Source organism: Lytechinus pictus, chromosome 1 (assembly GCF_037042905.1).
Source record: "Lytechinus pictus isolate F3 Inbred chromosome 1, Lp3.0, whole genome shotgun sequence".
In the NCBI taxonomy this organism is placed as follows: Eukaryota; Metazoa; Echinodermata; class Echinoidea; order Temnopleuroida; family Toxopneustidae; genus Lytechinus; species Lytechinus pictus.
In genome coordinates, this window is record NC_087245.1 from 15938777 (window position 1) to 15961575 (window position 22799).

At 36.5% G+C, this 22799-nt stretch overlaps 1 protein-coding gene across 1 annotated transcript in view; it reads right to left on the bottom strand.

The window, feature by feature from the left end:
• Positions 1–309: 309 nt before the first annotated feature.
• The window catches only part of LOC129263830 (BMP-binding endothelial regulator protein-like), a 36396-nt gene continuing 13906 nt past the window's right edge, over positions 310–22799 (bottom strand). Inside the window, exons 5-15 of the mRNA XM_064097095.1 lie at positions 21637–21733; positions 19150–19232; positions 18604–18703; positions 17872–17978; positions 15576–15713; positions 14957–15061; positions 9125–9176; positions 5837–6163; positions 5128–5464; positions 4411–4541; positions 310–3998 (exon numbers count right to left, since the gene is read on the bottom strand). Coding sequence (XP_063953165.1) covers positions 3988–3998; positions 4411–4541; positions 5128–5464; positions 5837–6163; positions 9125–9176; positions 14957–15061; positions 15576–15713; positions 17872–17978; positions 18604–18703; positions 19150–19232; positions 21637–21733 — 1488 coding nt within the window. The 3' untranslated portion in view covers positions 310–3987. The remainder of the gene's footprint in view (positions 3999–4410; positions 4542–5127; positions 5465–5836; positions 6164–9124; positions 9177–14956; positions 15062–15575; positions 15714–17871; positions 17979–18603; positions 18704–19149; positions 19233–21636; positions 21734–22799) is intronic.

The following is a 22799-nucleotide window of genomic DNA, read 5'->3' on the forward strand; positions in this document are numbered from 1 at the left end:
ACCTTGTATTACATAAGCCATCGGCTAAGTAGTCTTCTTATACACCATCACGTTTGTACCCATCTCCACCTACTACACCATCATACTCTTACAAAATCATCAAAAAATTTGTAAATGTTCTATTTTATGATATTCCAAAAAGTTTCGATGATTTCTTGTGGCCGTTTGACAATTTAATTATTTTGGAAGCTTTGGCGAGAAGCTTTTAGTATTTCATCAGTCTATGCAAGCATAAATCACGAAGTAGTAATTCGAAGCATGATAACGAGTGACAAAATAGAGACCACCAAAATTGTTCAATTCAGCAGGTTATATTAAAATAATCTTTAATGTATACATCATCAATATATTACAACTGTCAGGATCAGAGAAATGAAACACTGTCAAGATAATAATACTTTTTCAATTTACATCGAAAAAAATCAGCCCAACGCAATATACAATAATATGTGCATTTCTAACAACAGAGGTACATACCCGAATGAAATAAATCAAATCGAACCCTCTTGATTGAATCGAGTATTATGCTACATCACATAAATATAATACTCAACGCATTTGAAATGCTTCCATACGCATGCTACGGATACAAATATCAATTGAAAGTGAAATGAATAAATAATTGAATAGAGATTTATTTGATGAATACTTATAAGCACTAAGAAACAGAATGGAAATGACAAAGTACAAATATCGCGTTTTTGTCATGATTGTGATGTAAAATGAAAATGTCTCGCACCATACATTTCGAATAACAGTGTACATCTTCAGAACCAAACTTGGGAGTCTACGATTTATAACAGTCCTGATATAGAGACAGCAATACGGAGCGTAGTGGTAAACTCTCATCCTCTTCACAAATCAGACGCTATTTTTTTTCTGAATGATAGCATGAAAAACGAGAAACACAATGTGTGGTAGCGTGGATTTGTTTAGTTCTCCGCGCAACCATCATCCAAGCTCCCGTCATAATTCACAAACTTCCTAACTTAAATCTATACTGCCATAAATGAGTATGTAATTCATGATGATACATATTTATGACTTTACCGAAGCAAAATATATTGAAACTGCTTAATTATTCATGGAAAATAATAATCACCCCTGTCCAAATAGAATAAGATCGTCATAGTCCTTATACTTTTACCCATCGAGGCAAAGAAATACTCGATTGTACCACGTGATTACATTGTTGACATAGTTAAAAATAAATTTGGCATGAAATATTAGATTCATCATAGATGGCATTAAACTATTTCAAATTAGCATTAATATCTTTGATCATTATGGTACATATTGCAAAGAATACTGTCGTGCTATTTCCTCCGGGCTCATTTATAATCTCATGGGCATTTTCATTAGAATACATTAACAACCTTACTATAATGTCACTTTGATAAAGACATTGCAAATGGAGTAATGCCATGTACTCTTTGCCACAAAACAAAAAGATCGTACAACCAATGGGGAATCTTTTTCGTATTTTTTTTGTAGGTTTAATTTTATCAACTGATTTTATAAAGACGCCTTACTTTTCCCTTCCGCAACAAGGAAGCAATCACGATTGGACAGGGAATGTACAGCTACAGAATCTAATCGTTTCAATAATAAATTAGAATTCATATTAAAAATTAGATATGCCATGACCATGATGACCTAATTTAGAATGATAATGACAAAATATGTGGGTATGAGTGATTTGCGTAGGTAAATTGGTCTTAACATAATTACGAATTACAAACAAAAATTATGGACTTTTCTTAAATCCTTTCCAGTTTTTCGACTCCCCGAAACAGGAGACAGAAAAATATATAAAGAAGACCAATAGTTTTAACTAGTGAAAATGTACAATTCACAAAAATAACATATCGAGTATTCAACTTCCCATCCATGCTCCACATGAAACAAGTTCACGTAACAAAGTCCAAAGTCGCATTCAACTCTGACCTCAGTGACGTCATCAACATGAAAGCCAAACTGTAAAATTCAGATATACATATCTATGTTATACATAATATACCAATTACTTGACTTAGGAAAATGGGGATAATAAGATATTTACAAGATTGGTAGAAGAGGTAGGTTCATAAAAAATTTGCTTTGTACATACAGATTAATGACAAAAACTATACCACCATAATGAAACTAATTTCATTTTTTACTGTCGACATAGCCGAAATAAATATTTTGTACTCTCTCAATACCTCGAAACACAGACGAAACTAAACTACGCTTTACTTGTATATAATACAGTAGGTAATTATGTCATCTTTAGCACCATCGGAATAATGCAATTTCTGACAAACATCTCTCATAGAAAGTACAATACTGAATCATAGCTAAAGTAAATAATTTGATTTTCTGTTGTTTTCATTTTGACGCAAACTTCTGAGAAGCGTCATGAAATAGCACAACATATATAATCTACTTTACATGAGACTCTACATTGAGACTATAAACAAAAGTAATGACGAAATTTTATTCATAATTCATTACCATTTTTTTCCAAACGAAACAGGAAACCACCTGACCTATGGCATGTCGATTGAATGGTGTTAAATGGTGTTCGGAGAAAGTTTGTAAGAGAAGGTTCAAAGAGTGTTATTAATCAAACGATGAAAACGAACCCCTTGACGAACGAAAAAAATAATGATTAATTCCGTGCACCCTATTCGATACCGAGTTTACTTTCGGAGCAAATTTAGTTCCAGCAAATGTACGCCTACATTTTAAGAAAATATGACAAATAAACCTCCTCAAATTTCTGCAATACAATGACGGTATGTAATATTCTCGACTTTATAACCAATGGAAAATATCATATTGCACATATCTGGCACGTTGTCATTATTCGTTATACAAAAATGAATTATTTATTGTGTTAGTTCAATAGATCAAAGAGTAATCACAAAATAAATCATCCTTTCATGATAGGGGAAAAGTATAATGTAATAATTATTGATTATTAGGCCTATGTATTTATACTCCGACATAATACAAATTTGAAAGATATATATCAAAGTCTTGATCTCACCCAAAAGGAGAAACAAGGGTGTGGAAACTGTTTGAACTATTTTCTTTTGCTATAAATCAAAGAACATGCAATTAACATAACATTCCCTTGCTATAATGAGAAAAAAATAATATATTCCTGCAATCATATTTCCCTGATCACGCTCAAATTTGCGGATATTGGAAAATTAAAGTGATTTTGGTAAATAAATAATACCCGTAGCCTACAACAGTATTAAAATCACCAACATGACCAAATGTTGCATGATGATGTCGTATATTAATGGCGCCCCAATAATATCCACATAAATAATAACTTCAAGTAGAAATTTAATTCCGCCAAGTCATCTTAATTATGTTAATCATAAAACATGAAATTAGTGGTATGTTTATAATCAAAAGTGAAAAGGAATATTTCTAAACAATTTGTGTTTTCCAATTCCTATGGTTATGATTCCATCATTTCTATTCACTGTATGTGTCAATTTGTAAATATCATCGTTGAAAATAAAAAGAAATTATATTGAACAGCTTAGATTAAGAAAATACTAATGTAATATTGTGAGATAATCAGTTCCTTCTGTCATTCAAAGGGACTGCATTACGACATTAATGTGAAGAGTACATGGACGGAGCGATTTGAACGCAGTTTCTACGGTCATTACTCTTATTAGTATCGCAGTATCTTCGCAGCAACCGGATTGGTCAGAGCATGGACCTATAAGTGGGAAGTTCAAATGAAGCTCGTGATGACTATAAGCTCCGCTGCATGCAGGACCAGGCGATTTTTCTGCTCTAAGACGCTCAGTAGATGGCGCTATGCAGCTTTCGTCACAGATCACAATTGACTTCGACAGACTCACACGACCTTGAGGTTTGACACTTTGCATGTTTCCAGTGGAAGGTCGTGGTTCGAACTCCCTTCAGCAGCTACCAATGCAGATACAGACTGAGCAGCATAGTACGTATTCTCTATCATGACATATCTGTTTAAAATGACAAAGATATAACGAAGAAGAGTTTACATAAAAATACTAATCAATTGATGTGGGAAGACCAATTTAGGCCTGGGTGCATAACCGATATTATAAAGACATGTTAACTTTTTGCAGTACTTTTTTTTCAAGACGATTGAGTATGATATCTTTGGCAGCATGTGTGACTTAAAATGACGTAAATAAAGCGAATTATATTTCTGTTCAATCTTTCTAATTTAGAAATGTTAGGCTTTATTGTCTGAAGGATGTGCTTAGTACGATCATTGTTACAGAATCTGAAATGAAAATAATTATTATACACTATATACATATCATATCGAACGAAACACACATCTATCACAACATCAGAGAAAAACAAAAAGAGATAGACACCACATACAAATTGCATCATATTACTTACCTGAACACAATGCATTCTGGGTATAGTTGAGTTCAACGCCCTGTCTACGGCATTCCCGGATGTAAGCTGATTCTGCCTCACACGAACATAGTCTGTCTTCCTGACATTCACACATATCTGTTAAACAAGACCTAAAATTACAAATAGAGGAAGAAAAAAAATAACAGAAAAACGCTTTTCATAATTATACAATATCTCTGCATTCGACGTAGATGATATGAATTCTTAAAAAAAAGCAAGAGTTCATTACCCCGAGTATAGGCCTACTAAAAGCACCTCCAATTCTCGGTCATATAACAGCGATAACATTTTAGTATGTATTATATAACAAGAATTATCTAACGCTCATGGGTAATGTAAAGGGATTGCTCTTTTAAAAAAAATCACCATATTTGATTATTCGCCGACCCCTCAAATGTTAAATTTATTATGAATATGTAAAAATAACATTTATTTCACTCAAGTCGACTAAATCTTCAACATGTCAGAGACATTGTTAGGGGAGGGATTTTCAGAGCATAAGAGGGATCCAAAATTGAGTGTAACTCTGGGACCATAGGCATTATGAGCTCTACAAGTTTTATTTTCTAATTGGGTTTATTCCTTGTATAAATATCTCACTAAAAATTTGACAACTGGGGTAGGAAAAGTGGGAAAAGAAAAGAATAAAAAGAAAAACAGAAAAATAATAGTAAAAATATTGAAATCCATTTTTACCTATAATAAACCCATAAATCGACGACATCGTGACAGGGTTGAAATTTCTTCGACTTGATAGTCCGGCACGCCCTCTGCGCCCGTCTTCTTGCAACGCTGTCGTCCCAGCAAGAATACTTTAACGCTTTCGTCACTGTCCTATCACAAAATTTATTTCCGCCGACTCTCCACGATTCTCCAAACGTTCTTACATCGTTCGTAAACTCGCCTTTGAGAGTTCTTAAATCATCGTGACGGTCCCCGTTGTAGTTACCACACAAACCACACATCTTGCTTTTGTACTGGGGCGGCACCGACAATTCCACAAAACTGTCCCCGTCCCACGATAGAATTATACCTAAGGAGGGAAATTCATGGTTGGGAAATAATAAAAGAAGCATTATTTTCACATACATCATTTTCACTAGGGTAATATCTTTTATTCTGAAATAATTTTCACTGTTAGTTGTGAATCTATGGCTTATATTTTGTTCCCTGTTCGAATATTCTCACCTGTCAATGTGGTACACATCAAAACAAAGAAAGTCTATTAGTTCAAATGCTTGAGAAATTTGAAAACTTCAACCTGACTGGCGAAACCCCCAAATGTTATTTTGTATCACATAATGGAAATGCCAGTAATGGCAGATCTCCTATTAACATTATTAAATGTTCTAGGGTTATTTCCCTTTACAGAAGGAGAAAATAATATCTTGGCTGAGAAACTCACCTATATTTGTTTCTACTATGACGTTATAACTATCTTTGTATATCCTAAACGCTGTGTCGATGCTATAAGGAACTGTAATAGTCTCCCTGTTGACACGGACGACATAGTCTTGAAGCAGAGTGATTGAGTGTTTTCCAAGGGTCAGAAACACCGTCTTTGTCCAGGAGAAGGATTTGGTGTTGCGGCCATCGTTGCGAACCCTGACCCGGAAGTCATTGGTACTGCAGTCGGCTGCCAGAAGGTACTTGCAACGGCCCTGGAAATTGAAGAGTCGGCCATCGAAAGAGCGGTAGTGTGGATCGCCGAATACTGTGCATACTCCATTTTCTGACAAAGTATAGAAAAAAAGAAATGCTAGATAAAAATAACTTCACAGGCAATAGTGAATGACTAAATGAAATTTGGACAAAGCCCTGAAGTTGTTTTTAATATAGGTAGACAAAAGTCATTGTTCAGAGATAGAAGGCTGAGGTTTGTGTTCCGAAAACTTTGCATCTTCAGTTTGTATTCATCATCTGAAAATTACACCAAAATAGGCCCCCAAAAAAGCAAAACAAAAAGCAAACAAACAAACAAACAACTCATTCGCTCTTTAAGAATGAAAAAAAAGAGCAGTTCAAATTTTTCGTTTATTCGCTGTAGATTGGGTTTAAAGTTCACTTTCGGGACATCCCTGTTTATACAGACTTTAAAAGCCTCATAAACTGAAATTCGAATTAGCATCAGAGTCCCTTTGAAACATGAATCATCGTCAGATCAAATCTATGAATTGCAAATTGTCATTGTTAAAGATCTAAATAACTCTTAATGGGTACAGGTAGTGATTTTGTCAAGTCATAATATCCGCGACCTAGTTTACGATGATAAAAGGGTGCGCGCTCAATATAAGTCAAATCAAGTTTCCGAACTTATCCACCGTCGGGAATGGTGAATTGCAGGTTGTAAGAAACCCCCTTTTGATGGATAAGAAATAAAACAGTTATCTTTCACGATCAAAGGAAGGTAGATTCTGAGGTAATCAGGCAGAACACCAACCACAATATTTTCTTTTCTTCGAGAGAGGGTCGTAAAACCGGCCCCACAATCACGGACAATATGCAACCAGCTCTGTTGGCGCTGTTTTTCTTTTATTCCTATATCTTTATGGTTCCAGGGCCGTGTCCCTGTCTATCTTCTCAGACTTTTTTTTTAAAATCACCGATGTCTTTAATATCATTGACCCCTTACTATGGACACAGTTATATTGTTGGCTTCTACGATTATTCCATCGTTATCCCGCCCAACTCTCCACCCTCACCTTTCTACAGCAGAACCCCATCTTAATTAGCCCAGTTCCTCAGCGCGGGATTTCGTACAAGAATATTTTGCTCGTCACATCGGACTAGTAGTAGTTCAGTGTGTATATAACCATGGACCTTGTGTAATTACTGAGCCCAAGAGCTGAAATAATATCTCTCTCATGACTAGTTACCAGGAGCCAGGACGTTGTCAGGACTCCGTTTCTTAACTTACTATGTCGTCCTCTCTCCGTACATCAACATTAAATTATTTTCTCTTTCTTTTGAAATATTGCCTTAAACATTTTATCTGACACCGTTAGTTTAAATGGGTATTCGTTAGATGAATCTTTTAAAGGATTAGGTTTACCCCCCCCCCCCATCTGCATTTGCATTTTTACGTCCCATAAAAGTGCAAGCAGATACAACACTGTTATTTTGGTGCACAGGGGGAAAGGTCGAAGAACACTTGGGGATGGAAAGATAACATGCGCCCGCTGTTGACGAGAAATGGGTTAATGGTGTCAATCGTTTTCTTTACTCTTTTTCGTTTTCTTTTCACCGGCCCCAAATCAAATGAAAGGGAACAGTATCATAGACTCAACAAAAGAAACCGGCCTCTTTTCATCACAATTTTGATAACCCAATTTAAGAAGAATAAAAGAACTTCAACAAATTGCTGAATTTGTGAACAACGCTGGACTCTATATCGAAAAGCTCTTCAATATTTACACAAAAAAGCCCGAATAAAAGTAAAGGATAACTTTGTGATCGCAACCTATTGGTATAATAAGCCATCAAATTACTATCTATCATGGAAGTGATAAGTCCTGTGTTCCGTCATACTAGCGATAAATTACTTTATTTATCATCTTCCATTGAGTTCCAGCACATACTGATCATTCTATTCGATAAGGGCCTTCAAAGCCCGATATTATCTCTCATAATTGGCGGCTTTATCCATATTTATCGCGCCGTGAAAACGCGTGAATAGCACCTTTCCTCGCCTGCCAAACAAGCAAAGATGGATGACGGATGCGGAGATCAAAATCGATGTTTTGTGCCAAAAAAAGTTCCTAAACTTGATAAAATATTTGCACACTGTGATGTTATCGGCATTCCATTTTCGTTTCAGCATCGGCCCCTTTTCACTCCCAAATCCACCCTGTGGTTTTCGAGTGGTGTTCCCCAAACTCCCATAGTCTATATACACACAATGGTAACTCTTGGGTTACAATCCGCATTCTATCATACCCTTTGTAGGTCTTGACATTGATAGATTCGGTGCCCATGGCAAGATATTTATGAATGAAGTTCATTTTTCCTTCGATGTACGTGCCTTTCGATACTCGACCTTGGATAAAAAAAGTTCCCCATAAATACTTATAGTTACAATGAATCGTTCATTGTTCCAAGATAAACACTCTTATAAAGTTAAACGGGTACTTTATGACTCTGAGGAGAATGTTCAGAAAATGGCCTAAAGGAAAGACAGGATATGGTTGTGTCGGTGATGATATGCATAAAGGAACCATGAAGCATTATGTTGTACATAAGGCATTTGGTCGTGATAAACTCACCCCATTATAACCAATGATTGGAATACATTTAAATCCAACAATCTATACATTCGCGAGTGTACAAGCAAAATCTGCAAGAATCGTGAGTCGTTCATTTATACTGATGATAGCTTGTTACACGGTGTCTAGATCACAATCAAGTTTTTACTCTTAGATCCAAATTTTTAGCTCACATTAACCGTATACATCTACAGTATGTAAACTCAAAGGTCATAAGACACGTAGCTGTCCAGTCATAGTACGGCGACCTACAATTTTCATGTCTTGACTGTTTTCTGCCAACAGAATTCAAGATTATGGCAAAACAAAAATCGTGAGGAATATACTGAGCCCATCGTCTTCATTTATTAACGGAATGTGACGCTGGGTTTAATTCGGACTTCCCTGTAATCCTGACAAAAATTACTGCGAAATAACAACGACAAACTTACTTTCTATGCACTGTGGACAGCAATCTCCTTCGAGCGTCTTCAGTTCAAAATTCTAGAAAAAAAAAACAAGATAATAATATATATGAGAACTGTATTTAAATTTCATGATATTTTCCGTGGCGTTTGAGTCCCTTTCAATAATTAACTTTGTCAAATGGCTTTGAACAGAAAACAGACCACAGAGAATGAAAAAGGGAAATATTTTGTTCGTCTATTTTTCTGTTAGGACAGGAGTTATAATCGCTTGAAATCAGTAATGCTTGTAGTTTGAGGGCAAGTTATAAAAAAAAATCTGAAATGAATTATTTCGAAATAGAAGAAGTCAAACAACTGATTTCAAACAAATGAAGTAGAATAAAAATTCCAGGGAATAAAAATGATGAATAAATTCAAAACATAATACAAATGAAATCATTAATATATTTCGCACAATATATTGAATTTATTTATTTCATTCAGCCAATACTGAATCCTATCGCCAGTGTTCGTTTGCTATATTTGCTGAACTCACAACAATTACTCCTATATATCATTAAATAATTTTCACCTTTATAATTTCTTGCAATTATCCTTAGTTGTTTAGATAATCTGTGATCCATTCTTTCACTCGTTTTGCTCACCAAAGTGGATCAGTTTGGGATCGTTAATCAATTCAACATCAATACATTTTGTCATGCTTGTAAGGAATACCTCTTCATAATACCAAGTAATCCCTGGCACTAATTAGAATACTCAATATCTTACAAGTCATTGTGCTATTGTTTTGGAAAGGAACTGCTCAAAGGATTCTGCATTATGATCTGGTGTACTAAGCCTAAATGCCCCCCTATAGCGCTTAAAAGGCGCCAAATAAAATTGATTTATAGGAAGGTTAGGTGGCACAAGAAATAATCGACTTTATCACTAAGAAAATGTAAGTTTTAACTCGAAGAATGTACAATTTTAGATCTCAAAGGGGGGTGTTAAGTTATCACAAAGCGCCTTGCAAAAAATAAAAACCCATGCATGTATTGATAGAAGTCATCTGGATGATCAAAACTAAAAGAGCAACACAGCATTTGAACATACTTAACGTATATTTAACTATAGGATTATACCCTAAATTTCAGGGATTTAAGAAAATGTACATGGACCAGCCCAAACACAGGGATTAGATATAAACCTGAAAGATTTGAATTGAAATCAATTTAGATTAAACTTTAATGGGAGTTAAGTTGTAGAAAAAAGGGTAAGCAGTAGGCCCAGTGTGTTCACGACTCATCATTTTCAAGACAACTACACCTGGACGTTCATATTGCCTGCTTAATTTGGTGAACAAAAAAAATCTGCTGAAGATTCTGGGCATACAAATGCCTGAAGACTGTTAGAATAATGTGCTTCCAAAGAAGTATGATCATTATCAACTCCCAGAAACTCAACGTTTCCTCCTAGTACCTAGAATCGCATGGGTGTCAACGTGATTTTGTCGTGCCTTAATCTCAACAATCAAAAGTCCTCTGTTGTCATTGTTTAATCGTCGCCTAAGAGATAAAAGGGACAATATCCTAAAATCGATCTATTTGTAATGGGTGATTGGTGATGCAAGCCCAGTCAGTTATTGTTGGACTGTAGTGATCAATCTTTTATTGTTAAAGAGGTTCATCAGTCGGTGGTGTCTTGAAACATTAAATGGTGTCATGCGATGTCAAATCATTGGCAATAAAATCTATTTTGTTAAGTCAGTGATGGAGCCTCCTATTACTACTTTTCTCCGAACGAGTACGCAAGAAAGACAATAGAACATAAAATAATGCACTCTATTTTTTTCGTATGTATTGGATAATGGAGCTAAAGGATATATTTTTAAGATATCAATGTGAAAATTTGTTTTGTCGGTTGGGACAAAAAGTACAATTTGCAAATGAGGGTTTAAAACTTATGTCTGTATATATGTACAACTGAACGAATTATGCCAACTGTAATCTGGCAATGCCCTAGTACTTGCACGATTATTGAACTCAAATGGGTAGGGAAGATTTAGTATGTATAGGTTGTCATCTTTAGCGAGTTTCGAATCCCAAACCTTCCATCTCTCCTCGTTTTGTAAGATTCTTTGATCTACTTCTTATTTAGAGTTTTCATCCTATACACTGGTCAGCGATTTCCGAGGAGGAAAATGGGAGTCCCCTGTACTTTGAAATGAAAGTAATACTCTGTCAAGACTTAGCCAAGATCTGAAGGTCACTTGCTAAGTCACTCTATTCACAAGCATGACCTTTGCGTAAACGGCATCTTTAATCTAAGACACGTATTAAGTAGGACACTTAATCCCTTTGCTATGGTTACACGAACATCTTCCCGACATGCCCATGCATCAATATGGGAGATATGACTAATAGTTTAAGCAACAAGAAAAATAGTAAACCTGTGCCATAATGTAGTATTATAATATTTGATTTTGCTGTTGATTGTTGACAAAATAATGTATTCATGTTGACTGGTGGTGGTATTTACAATCCCCTTCAGAAGTGGAGGCATGTATTCTGGACCATGAGCTAATATTAATATCTTGGATGTCCGCCCATTATCACTGGGAAATCATTCAACCAAAGGTTCATGCACCGGTATCGATTATAGACCAATAATTGTATAAATCAATAATTGGGAAAGCTATTACCCTTGACTAGTGTTTAAGAACGGTATCTCAATGGGATTATGAAGTTTTCTTTTCACGCACATTGGTCTAATCGCGCACAATCCCCTTCATTAAATCTTCTCCGAATTCCTTAACCAATAAAAGAGATCAACTGAGATGTATTTCTTGGCACTTGGTCAATATTGACGACCTATTGACATAATTCATGTAACCCATTTGAAAACCGACAAGTGATTTTACGAAATTTGAAAATAATGAATTATTGTATGTAAAATTGCACATTTCAAAATAAAGGGGTCGTGGGTAGACCAAAAGGGTGGCAGGATTAGGTGTCACTTGGTAACATAAAGCAAGTTTAGCCAATATATAAAATTAATTGCATTTACGGTCTATATTTTCAATTAAATGTGATCACCCAGGAGATCACATTCGCAAAAACATAAATGTCATAGCATTTCAAGAACATCGGAGAATGTATATAAGACTGTGTTTGGCAGAAGTAGGATGATGATTTTATGATAGGACGTTCCTCTGACATCTATCTCATTGCTTCTTGATAACCTCTTATTACTTGTTTCCATGGAGGACTTGATGTTTCCATCCTGATCAAGATCGATCAACACCTGACCCAGAATCGGCATAAGAGTTGACATCTTCAATCCACTTATGCACACCTGATCGGAGCAGAAAATTCGGTGGCGCCACGGTGACCATGATGTATTCCACGTGCTTTCACGCCTAATCGGCACGATGTCCTTAATTAATACCCACTATCTCCTTACAAAACCTTAACAAAACATGTCGTTGCATCACTTTCCAGTAAAGGCTCCAGTCAAGAATATCGACTATTAGGTCTGCTGTCTGTATAGATGTGGCTTTTAATTATAATTCTTTTTCTGATCACCGATCAATTTTAATCGTTTATTTTTTTGTTTAAAACTTTCTATAATTTGGTCCATCTTTTTCACAGATGATTATTTACCTGTCATCAACCTAAGTTCAATATCATAGACGGCCCGGCCAAAGATGTGTTTTCGAATAGTTTAGTTAACACGATTAATATTTTTTTTCTGTTCAGAAAAAACCCATAAAGGCCTAATCTAGAAATTTATATATCCATAGTAATATTCACACCGCTAATGTTGCATTTTTTCTGTTGCGAATCAACTAATTCTGAACCATCAAAGAGCTTGGAAAATTCTTGATAATATTTGCACATATACAGCGAATAGTCTATTTGCCAGTGATATTTGGTCGTTTGATTCCAACATCATAAATACAATCGCTTCTTAGTCTAGTTATGGTCAATTATTTGGCGTGCATGACCCTTAAAATAATGGTCTCTGGAAATGACACGCTGAGGGGTGTAAAAACCGTTCCGCTTCACATCGGCATACGGCGATAAGTAACAAAGGACAATCGATAAATAGTTTGTTTGATCAACTGAAATGGATGATCACATCCGAGGCCCCCAGAAGATTCAAGACAGAAGAAACATGAAATCTTTCTCCTCCTTTGTTTCAATTTGAAATTGATTTGTTGGTGGGGGTGCTCTGTGTGGTGTATGAGGCTCAGGGTCGGAGAGTTAATCTTAAGAGCTGATAATTATCAGGGGATTCGTAGGATTATGGTGTGTCCCCTAAATTAAGAAAGTGGAAGACGTTCGTTGACCCAATATCAATAATTTCCTCTTCCGAAATAGATGTACAGACTGTATTTCGAAGTAAAGCTTTTATTTGTGGATCCCAAACTGTCTTCCAGATATCTATTTTGATTCATGCCAGTCGATCACGCATGGGCGTTGTTGTTATCTGCCAAATGATGATTAGTGTTAGCTATGGAATCATTACCCAATCAATATGGGGAGGAATTCGAAATATTCATTTGCCCCCCCCCCCCCTCTGGAGTTTATCAACCTTTTAATTTGTTCTTTCTCCTGCCTCTCTCCGTCTCTAGATGTCTCTCTTTCTCTTGATTGGTTTTTACAGGTTCTACCTCTCATTCTCTCATCAAGTCTATCTCTCTCCCAACCCATCTATCTCACCACCTCTCTCTGTTCTATCTCTCTGTGTCTCTCACTCTCTTCATCCAGGAACCGACTTCCGATTCCAACTTGATCTAAATCCTCAGTCTAAGTGTTCCCGGGGAAGTTGCCTTTGCCAAATCTTAATACAATTTCCACACTATATCTCATGACAGCTGACTTTGCTGAAGTGCATAGGACGAGATGTTAGCCAGAGAAGAAAGGATATTTGACAATGCTTTTATTTCTTTCATAAGGAAATGACTAATACGGAATACCCTATCTTTTTCAAAGAGGTCGGCCACCCCCCCCCCTCCATGGTCCTTCCTATTTCAGATGTAATCGTTTTAACGCTTATCTATCGCATACATGTCATAAAGAACCTGACACAAACCCTCACGAATGTCGAATATTAAGCTCGTGGATCTTGCACAAGAACTGGATATGATGATGCAGTTTTTACAGATATTTAAAGCCAATATTCCACAGCAAGTTTATAAAGTATCAGTTTAAGTCCAAACTTATCACATAGTCCCTGACTTCCTACCCAGAATCCAACATTTTGTTATTTACTCTTGTAATACATGCTCACTTGAACAATGAAAATTGATAAAGTCAATACTCTCGTCCATCCATACCACAATTACTTTTCAAGGAATGAAAGGATTATATTATATTTTCAAACATTCTTGTTAAAAAAATACTAAATAGGCTTCCCAACTTCAAATATATATATAGTCGAATGTTTTAAGCAAAGAAAGCACATGAGGTTATGGCAGGAACCCCTTCTGTGTGTGGCTGGCCTCTTGAAGGGACATCCTAGATTTTAAAGACAAATCAACTAAATCACTAACAAACCACTTACATTACATGAAATTGAACAAAAATATAAGTTCATCCGACATTCTACATGTCACATGATCGGAATATGGAGGAATATAAGGACATATATGCTCTCTCTCTCTCTCTCTCTAAAGGGTGAGAGGGCGAACAATCAGGTAAGGTCATGCTGCAATGATCCAAATGGCGCCATTTTACCACTCTCAAGAACCGAAAATCTTTGGCCTATGTGAGAAAAATTCTAAAATGCAGTTTTCAGAAAAGTACAAGTAGTGATTGGCTTCCATCATGTCTATACTGTAGTGCTTGGAATTGAAAAGAGGTGCACCCTTACCGTTTCACACTCAAGATCCAAACGACACTCTTCCACTCTGCATCGTACAAGTCCGTTGTTACAGCTGCAGGATTCACACACAGATTGATGCCACACGTCACCATCCTACAAATGTTACAAAAATGTTAAGAAAGCTCGGTCAACAGTAAGAGGGATCGGAATATGACGAATGTCAAGGTGAAATGCAATCGTTTTTTTTTCACTGTGTTAACTACTCACTAAAGACATAACCAGGGGGCGTGAGGTATTGCACGTGATTAGAGTTTTAGTCTAATCTAATGCATTATCAAATGATGACAAAATTGAATTTGAAATGAGAGTTTGAAGGAAGCTGAAGAGAATGTCATGGAACTAAAGTAGTATAGTATACTTTATAACCAAATAAAGAAGAAGGCGTATTGGGGTATAGGAGGAGAAAAAGAAGGGGTGGGAGAAGACGAGAAAGAGAGGAGAAGAAAACTAGAACAAATTTAATAGAAGTAGAAGAAGAAGAAGGAGGAGGAGGAGGAGGAGGAGGAGGAGGAGGAGAATAAGAAGGAGAAGAAATATAAGAAAAAGAAGAGGAGGAGGAGAAGTGGGAAGGGGATGCGACAGAGAATGAAATTATGAAAAGGCCTACCTGATATTTGGTCCCGTTGACGTCACACACTAAAGGTTCGCAGCGAGGACAGCAGTCGTCCTCTCCCTGTACAACATTGCCCGACGGACAGTTTAATGCTGACGGACAGGTTTCTCTATGACACATAACTGTTGACTCCTATTAAAAAAATAGAAACCATAAGCATACAATTTCTCAAGAGTTGTCAACAATAACCAAATATCCTGAATTAAAAGCAAATATACAAAATGCAACAATAAATTGCATAACTGTAAACCTTATGATAAATCTATACTAGAAATCCTGCACAGTTAAAAGAACAGAAGTATGATCAATACCAAACTTAATAAACGAAAGACTAGCGAAACATATTATACGAATATTCGAACCGTCAATTCTTAAGACGGTATATCAATAAAAGACTAAGAGAAGAAAGGATTTTAATTTCATCTTCTTTTGTTATGTCATACTACCCCAGTCTGCTGTCAATCGTTAGAATAGCATATACTATCTTCTTCTTTTTTTCCAAAAAAAGGTATAATGTTCTGCAATATTAATTTCATCTTCAAACTCTTGTGATAGAAGTAGGTTGTCAGTTTTAAAGTATTTTCAAGGGATTAAGCACACTCGCGTCTATCTCGTTTGATATGTCGGGCCAAAAATAAAAGGGGCCCCTTCGATTCTGAAACAAGCAGAACTTTCCCCTCAGCTTTGCACTTCTTCCTTAGAAAGTGTCTCCCAGAAGACAAAAGGTGACGAAGGATACAATCTTGCTCTAAGCGAAAGAGATAATTCAATACATGATCTACGTCCTGGCTCATACTATTGTTTCTAAACGACAAAATGTGTTAAGTCGGTCGTCAACTTTTTTTTCTGGAGCGGCCTTTACCCGGATGCACATTGGGCAAAGCTTGTTTCGATCAGGAACTTCGTTCCAGATACTACATGACCGGTCAGTGACAAATTATTGGTCAGAGCTGCATCCTTGTTTGTGAATTAATATTGTTGTTTAATCAAAGCCCGAACAATAAACATCTGATAACCACTTCAGGTTTCAAATTGTGACATAATGAGGTCAAAATGATCATGGGTGTAAGTTAAGAATTATTTTTGAAAATTAAAACATTTTCAACGATAAAAACAAACGTCAGTACTATTCCGTAGAATACAATGGTGCTCGAGACTTTCACGGTTAACATAAGCAAAATATGAACATAAACTCTCGTGAAAAGAAAAAAAATATCACTTTGTACTTAGATATTAGGGTAACCTTTACGCTGGTAAGAAACACAAAATTCCACACGCCCTCAGCAAAGAGCAACATAAGCCAGTCCCCATATATTTAATCCCTTATAATCTCTCGACATTTCCTACACTTTCTGGGTCAAGATCGGTTTCTTAATCCGGATGACTTTTAAAAACACATTTGAAAAACGGGAGTGTTTTACGAACGAGCAAACAAACGATGAAATGGATAATTTCATTTTATGAACGCAAGTTGGTTAGCACCATTGTCCTTTTTTTAAATCATGATAACGTCGATCATCGTCAGTACCATCTCCTTTATATACATCAGCAGGATGGTGTTCATCACCATCGTCATCCATCTTGACGATCACCATGATCATCATAATCATCACCATCATCATTGCAACCATGGAGGTTGACATGACCATGATCACAATCATCTTCACGATCATCATAATCATTATTAAAATCATCATCACAACCTTCACCATTATGATTTCCATTATTCCTACATTCCTGTTAAAGCGCTAGTAAGACAAATGGTTTTACGATTTGTTGCCCTTAATAGGCCTGTTCATCTTTATCTATACCCTTCCCTTATAGCCCACTCCCCCAACCACATCTCCCAGCTTTCCCCCTCCTTTCTTTATTCGTTTACACATAAAGTAAGCTTTCATCTCCATATTTTAAATTCCATATGTGAAAATCAATACGACAAATCAAATCGGATACCATTCTGCATACGTACACCTACGCAAATGCATTTATTCAGAATACAAATATACTCTACTTGAAGAATCAAAAAGCCTTTTATTTCACTAAAACATGATAATATATATAGTGCTCTATAGCGATGACATTTCCGTGTTACCCGCCGAATAATCCGAACATCTAACGCGGATGACGAAATATGCCTTCGATAGGCAATTGCAGAGGAAATCCGAACATCGTCTACGCTTGTGGAAAAAATCGTCTTCTTTGGGTAATTAGGAACGATAATTAAAAGCGGAAACGAATTATTAGGAAGGCGGAAAAGGGAAGCAGGTTGTGAATGATCCATGGAACTTACCAAACAAACGCACTTGGTGCACTTGTCTTTGAAGACGGTCTGTCCTGCGTCAAAGATATTGTTTCGGAAGAGACACCTGTCTCCGAGATCAAACACTTTCCGTTGAGCTGCAATTTGGGGAAAATGTATCGTAGGTGAAACGAAGAACGTGATTTTAGCTTGGGATTTCAATACGATTCGATGCAAGCTCCTCAAAATTTAAATCTTATTTGATAAATGGTAAAAATAAGTTTCAACAATATAATGTCGGTGGCTTATGACAATCCGAGCAAATCGGTTATTCCAGATTTATGAACATCTTAGAAGTATACAGATGACAATGTTTCCTTTCTAAATATACAGCTTTAACGTTTAATGGAACAGTAGTTTTAGATCATCTGCCCACCCTATACTCCTAGCTGATCACACGTAAAGTGTATTTGTCTTTCTATACACAAAAGTATAGCATTTATAGCAAAGTTTGACGCAGTGTTACCTACACTGGATGATACAGTGATCTAAAAGCGGTGTCTCTGTAACTGCTTATTCAAACTCAGTTTACAGTTAGTTGTTTATACTTTGCACTCACATTATAGCCTAATACAAGTCAACTGTCAAAATGGCGCACAGAAGATCACAAATGACGCAACCCCCAAAATGACGGTTGATTGATTGATTGATAAAAAAATTAACGACACTATCAACACATGCGTGTCATATAATGACGGTTGAATATCGGAGATAAGAACTTACCGACACATTTTGGGCAGCATTTTCCCTCTGGTGTTTCGACTTGGTATTCGGGGCAAGAAAGGACGGGGCAAGTTTGTTTAGAACACGTGACTCTTCCATTCTACAAAAAGAGGAGAATAACAAGGTGACGAAGCCGTGAGAGTTAGATAAATAACCAGGTATAGATTGATGGAACAGAGGCAGTGCAAATACGAATAAATGATAAAGATACAGAATGTCGGAGAAGATATAGCGTGTTATATTTCAATATTAACACAATGTAAGGGTACGAAAGCAAAGCGTTAACTTTGTTTTACTGTATATCAATTTTCCCAATGATTCAATTTCGTATCACTGATGTGACCCAATGAACTATGTCGCTTTACCTGCTATAATGGAGTCAGATAGCTAGATAATGAACGTGGGTTTCCCCTTCGTTCACGACACGTTTTCTTCTCGTTCGATACATGAATTCTGCAGTAGTATCAACTAAAGTCCCTTAGAAATGATTACGGCACGAAATATGAAAAGCGTCAAATTGGCAACGCTTTGATTCATCATGCTTACTTCACAGACGCATTCCGTGCAAGGATCGGAATCTCGGGAAAACTTCTCACCATCGGCTCGTAGTCTTCCATCTACAAAGCAACCTAGAGTTCAAATGAAGAATATGAGATGGAAGATTAGCAAAAGGAAGGTAATGGTGAGAGAGGACAGAAGGAGAGAAGAACATACATGTAAATTGAAGGAGAGAAGAGAAGGGCAATCACAAGACGAAAAAATGAAAATAAAGAAGTGGTATGAGACGACAATAATGACGAAAAGTAGATTAAATTCAAAGGATGACGATTATGATGATGGATAAAATGGTGTAAATGGTGATGATGGTGACCATACTGACAATGATGATGATGATGATGATGATTTACGAGAACAATTCCAAGAAGAATAAAGCGGAGAAGAAATATGAAGAATACTACCAAAACAAATAGAACAAAAGCAATTTATACAATAACCACAGGGGATTTAAAACGATGGTATAATGAACAAAAGGGTAAAGATGATTGTATTCACACAGTCGTGGTGGTTACCAACTATTTCAGTTATTTCTATAATTATCATTTCTATATTTGTTTTTAATCTATTTCATTGGTGGTTTGTCCAGGGTTCCCCAAGATCGGTGAAGTTCACCAGAGCTGATCGATTTGGAATAATATGAAATGATTGTCAAAACATGGCTTGGATGGATGCGGCTCGTTCCACGCGTATTATCCAGGGGTTTTCTGACACAGTCAGGCGCATCCGTATACAAGCACAATTTTCAAAAGAAATTCCCTACGAATGACGGCGACCCGACTACCAATGCGCCGGGTTGGCGCGGGGGCAACGTCGGTCCTCGGTTTTCCCCCAAACACTGCCTCGATACTCCCATTTTTAAACTGTAATTTGTCTTGTACCTTGGAAACAAACCTCAATTTCTTTTATCCATTCAGTAATTGGGTTTTTCAGTTTGCCTTTTGTAATGAAGATGGGGGACTGATTTCAAACAATGTGACTGCAATATCGAAGGGCTTTCACGGGGATTTAGTTTTTAATGCAGCTTTAATCTGCAGATATGCCGGTGTAGCCATGGCATACTGAGTAGTAATGCGTGCGTGTCATCACCAAATTCATGGATACCTAAAATGCAATTCATCATCCTCTTCAAACGAAAGATGTCATTTCATTTTTAGGACTTTTGTTACATCTGATAATCCCTCGTCATTTTTCTTTACCATGTCCCCTTTCTTTCTTTCTTTATTTTTAGAGCACAGCTTGAAAATAGAAAACAGTTTTTATATAAAAAAACGGCCCGCTATATGCTATCAGGCAGTCACTATGTTCCCTGCAAAAAGGCATATTGCTAAAGTGTCATTATCATATAATCTATTCAAAAATATCACCACTTAACAGCCTGGCGCCATAGAGCTGGCGTGCTCATTATGATTTATAATACAGCGCCTTTCCCAAATACAAATTTGGATGCATTCGAGATTTAAATAGCGAGTACGCGACACGCGATTTCATTCATGAGGCGGGCCCAATTTGTGTTTTCGTAAATCGTACATTTACCTCGCCAATATCTACAAATTATCCACTGTGATGACTAAAAATTACGACAAACATATTCGTAAAAAGAGAGAAGCAAATATTATTCCATATGAAGCAGGTGCCCTAAGCGAGCCCCCAGCGCTGTCTCGCTGAATAATGCCTTCTACAGACAATTTACTCCAATGATTACGGTTTAGATTGCCATTTTATATCCATCGTTTTGAAGATAAACATTTTGGTTATGACTTGACAATTTGTTGGAAAAATCTGATTGAATAGAACGTTTAATTTATTCCCAAAAGGGACCCTGAAAACATCGAACAAACATTGATATGAATTCATCTAATGTGGAAAGTCTATTGGGACTCCGGCCTCACATCAAATCTATTATGCCTTATTTATTGTGTTAGCATTGATTTGAGAAAAAACTCTAATCTACAAGTGTAATGGGTAAATAACCTATTCCAGCTAAATGTCATCTAATTGTTTACCTTAAAATTTAGTTTAAAAAAAAGAAGCTATTTTCATTTAGCTGTGTTTTCAAATTTCAGAATCAATTAGCTTGATGATCCTTAATCTCTACTTCAAACCAACAACGTTTGCCTTCTAGACATGCCGGTGCTTTCTTGGAAGTTTTTGGATGAACTTTTGCGTGGCTTAAGAATTCCAAAAATTAAACTCCATTCCACAAAACGTTCATCGCTCAATGTCCCACATTAAGTACTGAGTATTAGAAAGTAAATATAGAGCCCCTATATCTATATCAGTAAGAGTTTCGACATCTACGTTTGATATCTATTTTGTACTAAAAAAGGCAAGTATGTGCACAATATCTTGAATAGATGTATTGACTAATGATAAACCCAAAGTGAGAGTAAAATCACGATTTGATACTTGATGATCTTGATAACCTGTGCGTGGTGATATGTGGGGGTAACGACACAGAAGTGAGTAGCTTCTTACCTGTACATGAAGGACAGCATTGCCCAGGCAACACTTGAGAGCCGAAAGGACAGTCGATTGGTTCACACTGCGTGACGGATGCTGTTATAACGCCCTCCTACAATATGAACGATAGAGGAAAATAAATCAACGAAAATCATGTGACGAAAAAAGATTATACCACTGTTGAATCAAAATATAATTGTTGGGTTGGTTATCATTGAAGATTTTGATAGTGTGATAGTGATGGGTTATCGTCATCCTCATCTTCATGGGCTTTTAAAGATCACAATCCCCATCATCATCACCTTCATCATCATTACCTTCATAACCTTCATCATCGTCGTCATCATCATCACCTTCATAACCTTCATCATCGTCGTCATCATCATCATCATCCTCATCATCATCATCATCATCACACACTACCACCACCGCCACCACCACAACCATCACCATCATCGTCATCACATTCATCATCATCATCATTCATCAACATCATCATCATCATCATTAATCAACATCATCATATCATAAACATCAGTGTCATCATCATCACCACCATTACCATGAATATTGCCATCACCACCAGCAGCAAGATGCAATCGGTGATAACATCGTCAGCATGATCATTTATATTGCAAGCATCCCATGTAGATTATCATCGCCAAACGATGACGGTGACAATGAAAATTATTGGCAATGATGATGTTGGCGATGATCACCATTATTCAGAAATTTGACCATTATGTGTGTCATTTCTTTAAATGTTTAGATGTTTAAGATAAAATGGAATCACTGTATAAAGGTGGCATATGCTGTAAACACGAATAGCCAACAGACTTTACGTCCCAAGGAAAGACCAGGATTAAATTGACAGGTTCAATGAATCAGTATATTCTTCCTTCGATGAGAGCCTATTGCCAAAGTATTCTTAGATATTTTTATCTAATAAGAGGTAATAGCACCGTGACAAATCTCACTAAAGTCGGAATTGTGTGACTCAAAAGACGATAGGGATGAAGTCACCTAATTGTAACGGTTTGATTCTCCGCACTTTTTTCTTCTCCCAATATCTTCATTAACTAAATGAGGCTAGAGACGACCACAGGTGTCCGACCGAAGGAAGTATCAAATTTGTCAACTCTGATCCGACACAGACAGCTTATGTCTTTTCCGTCACG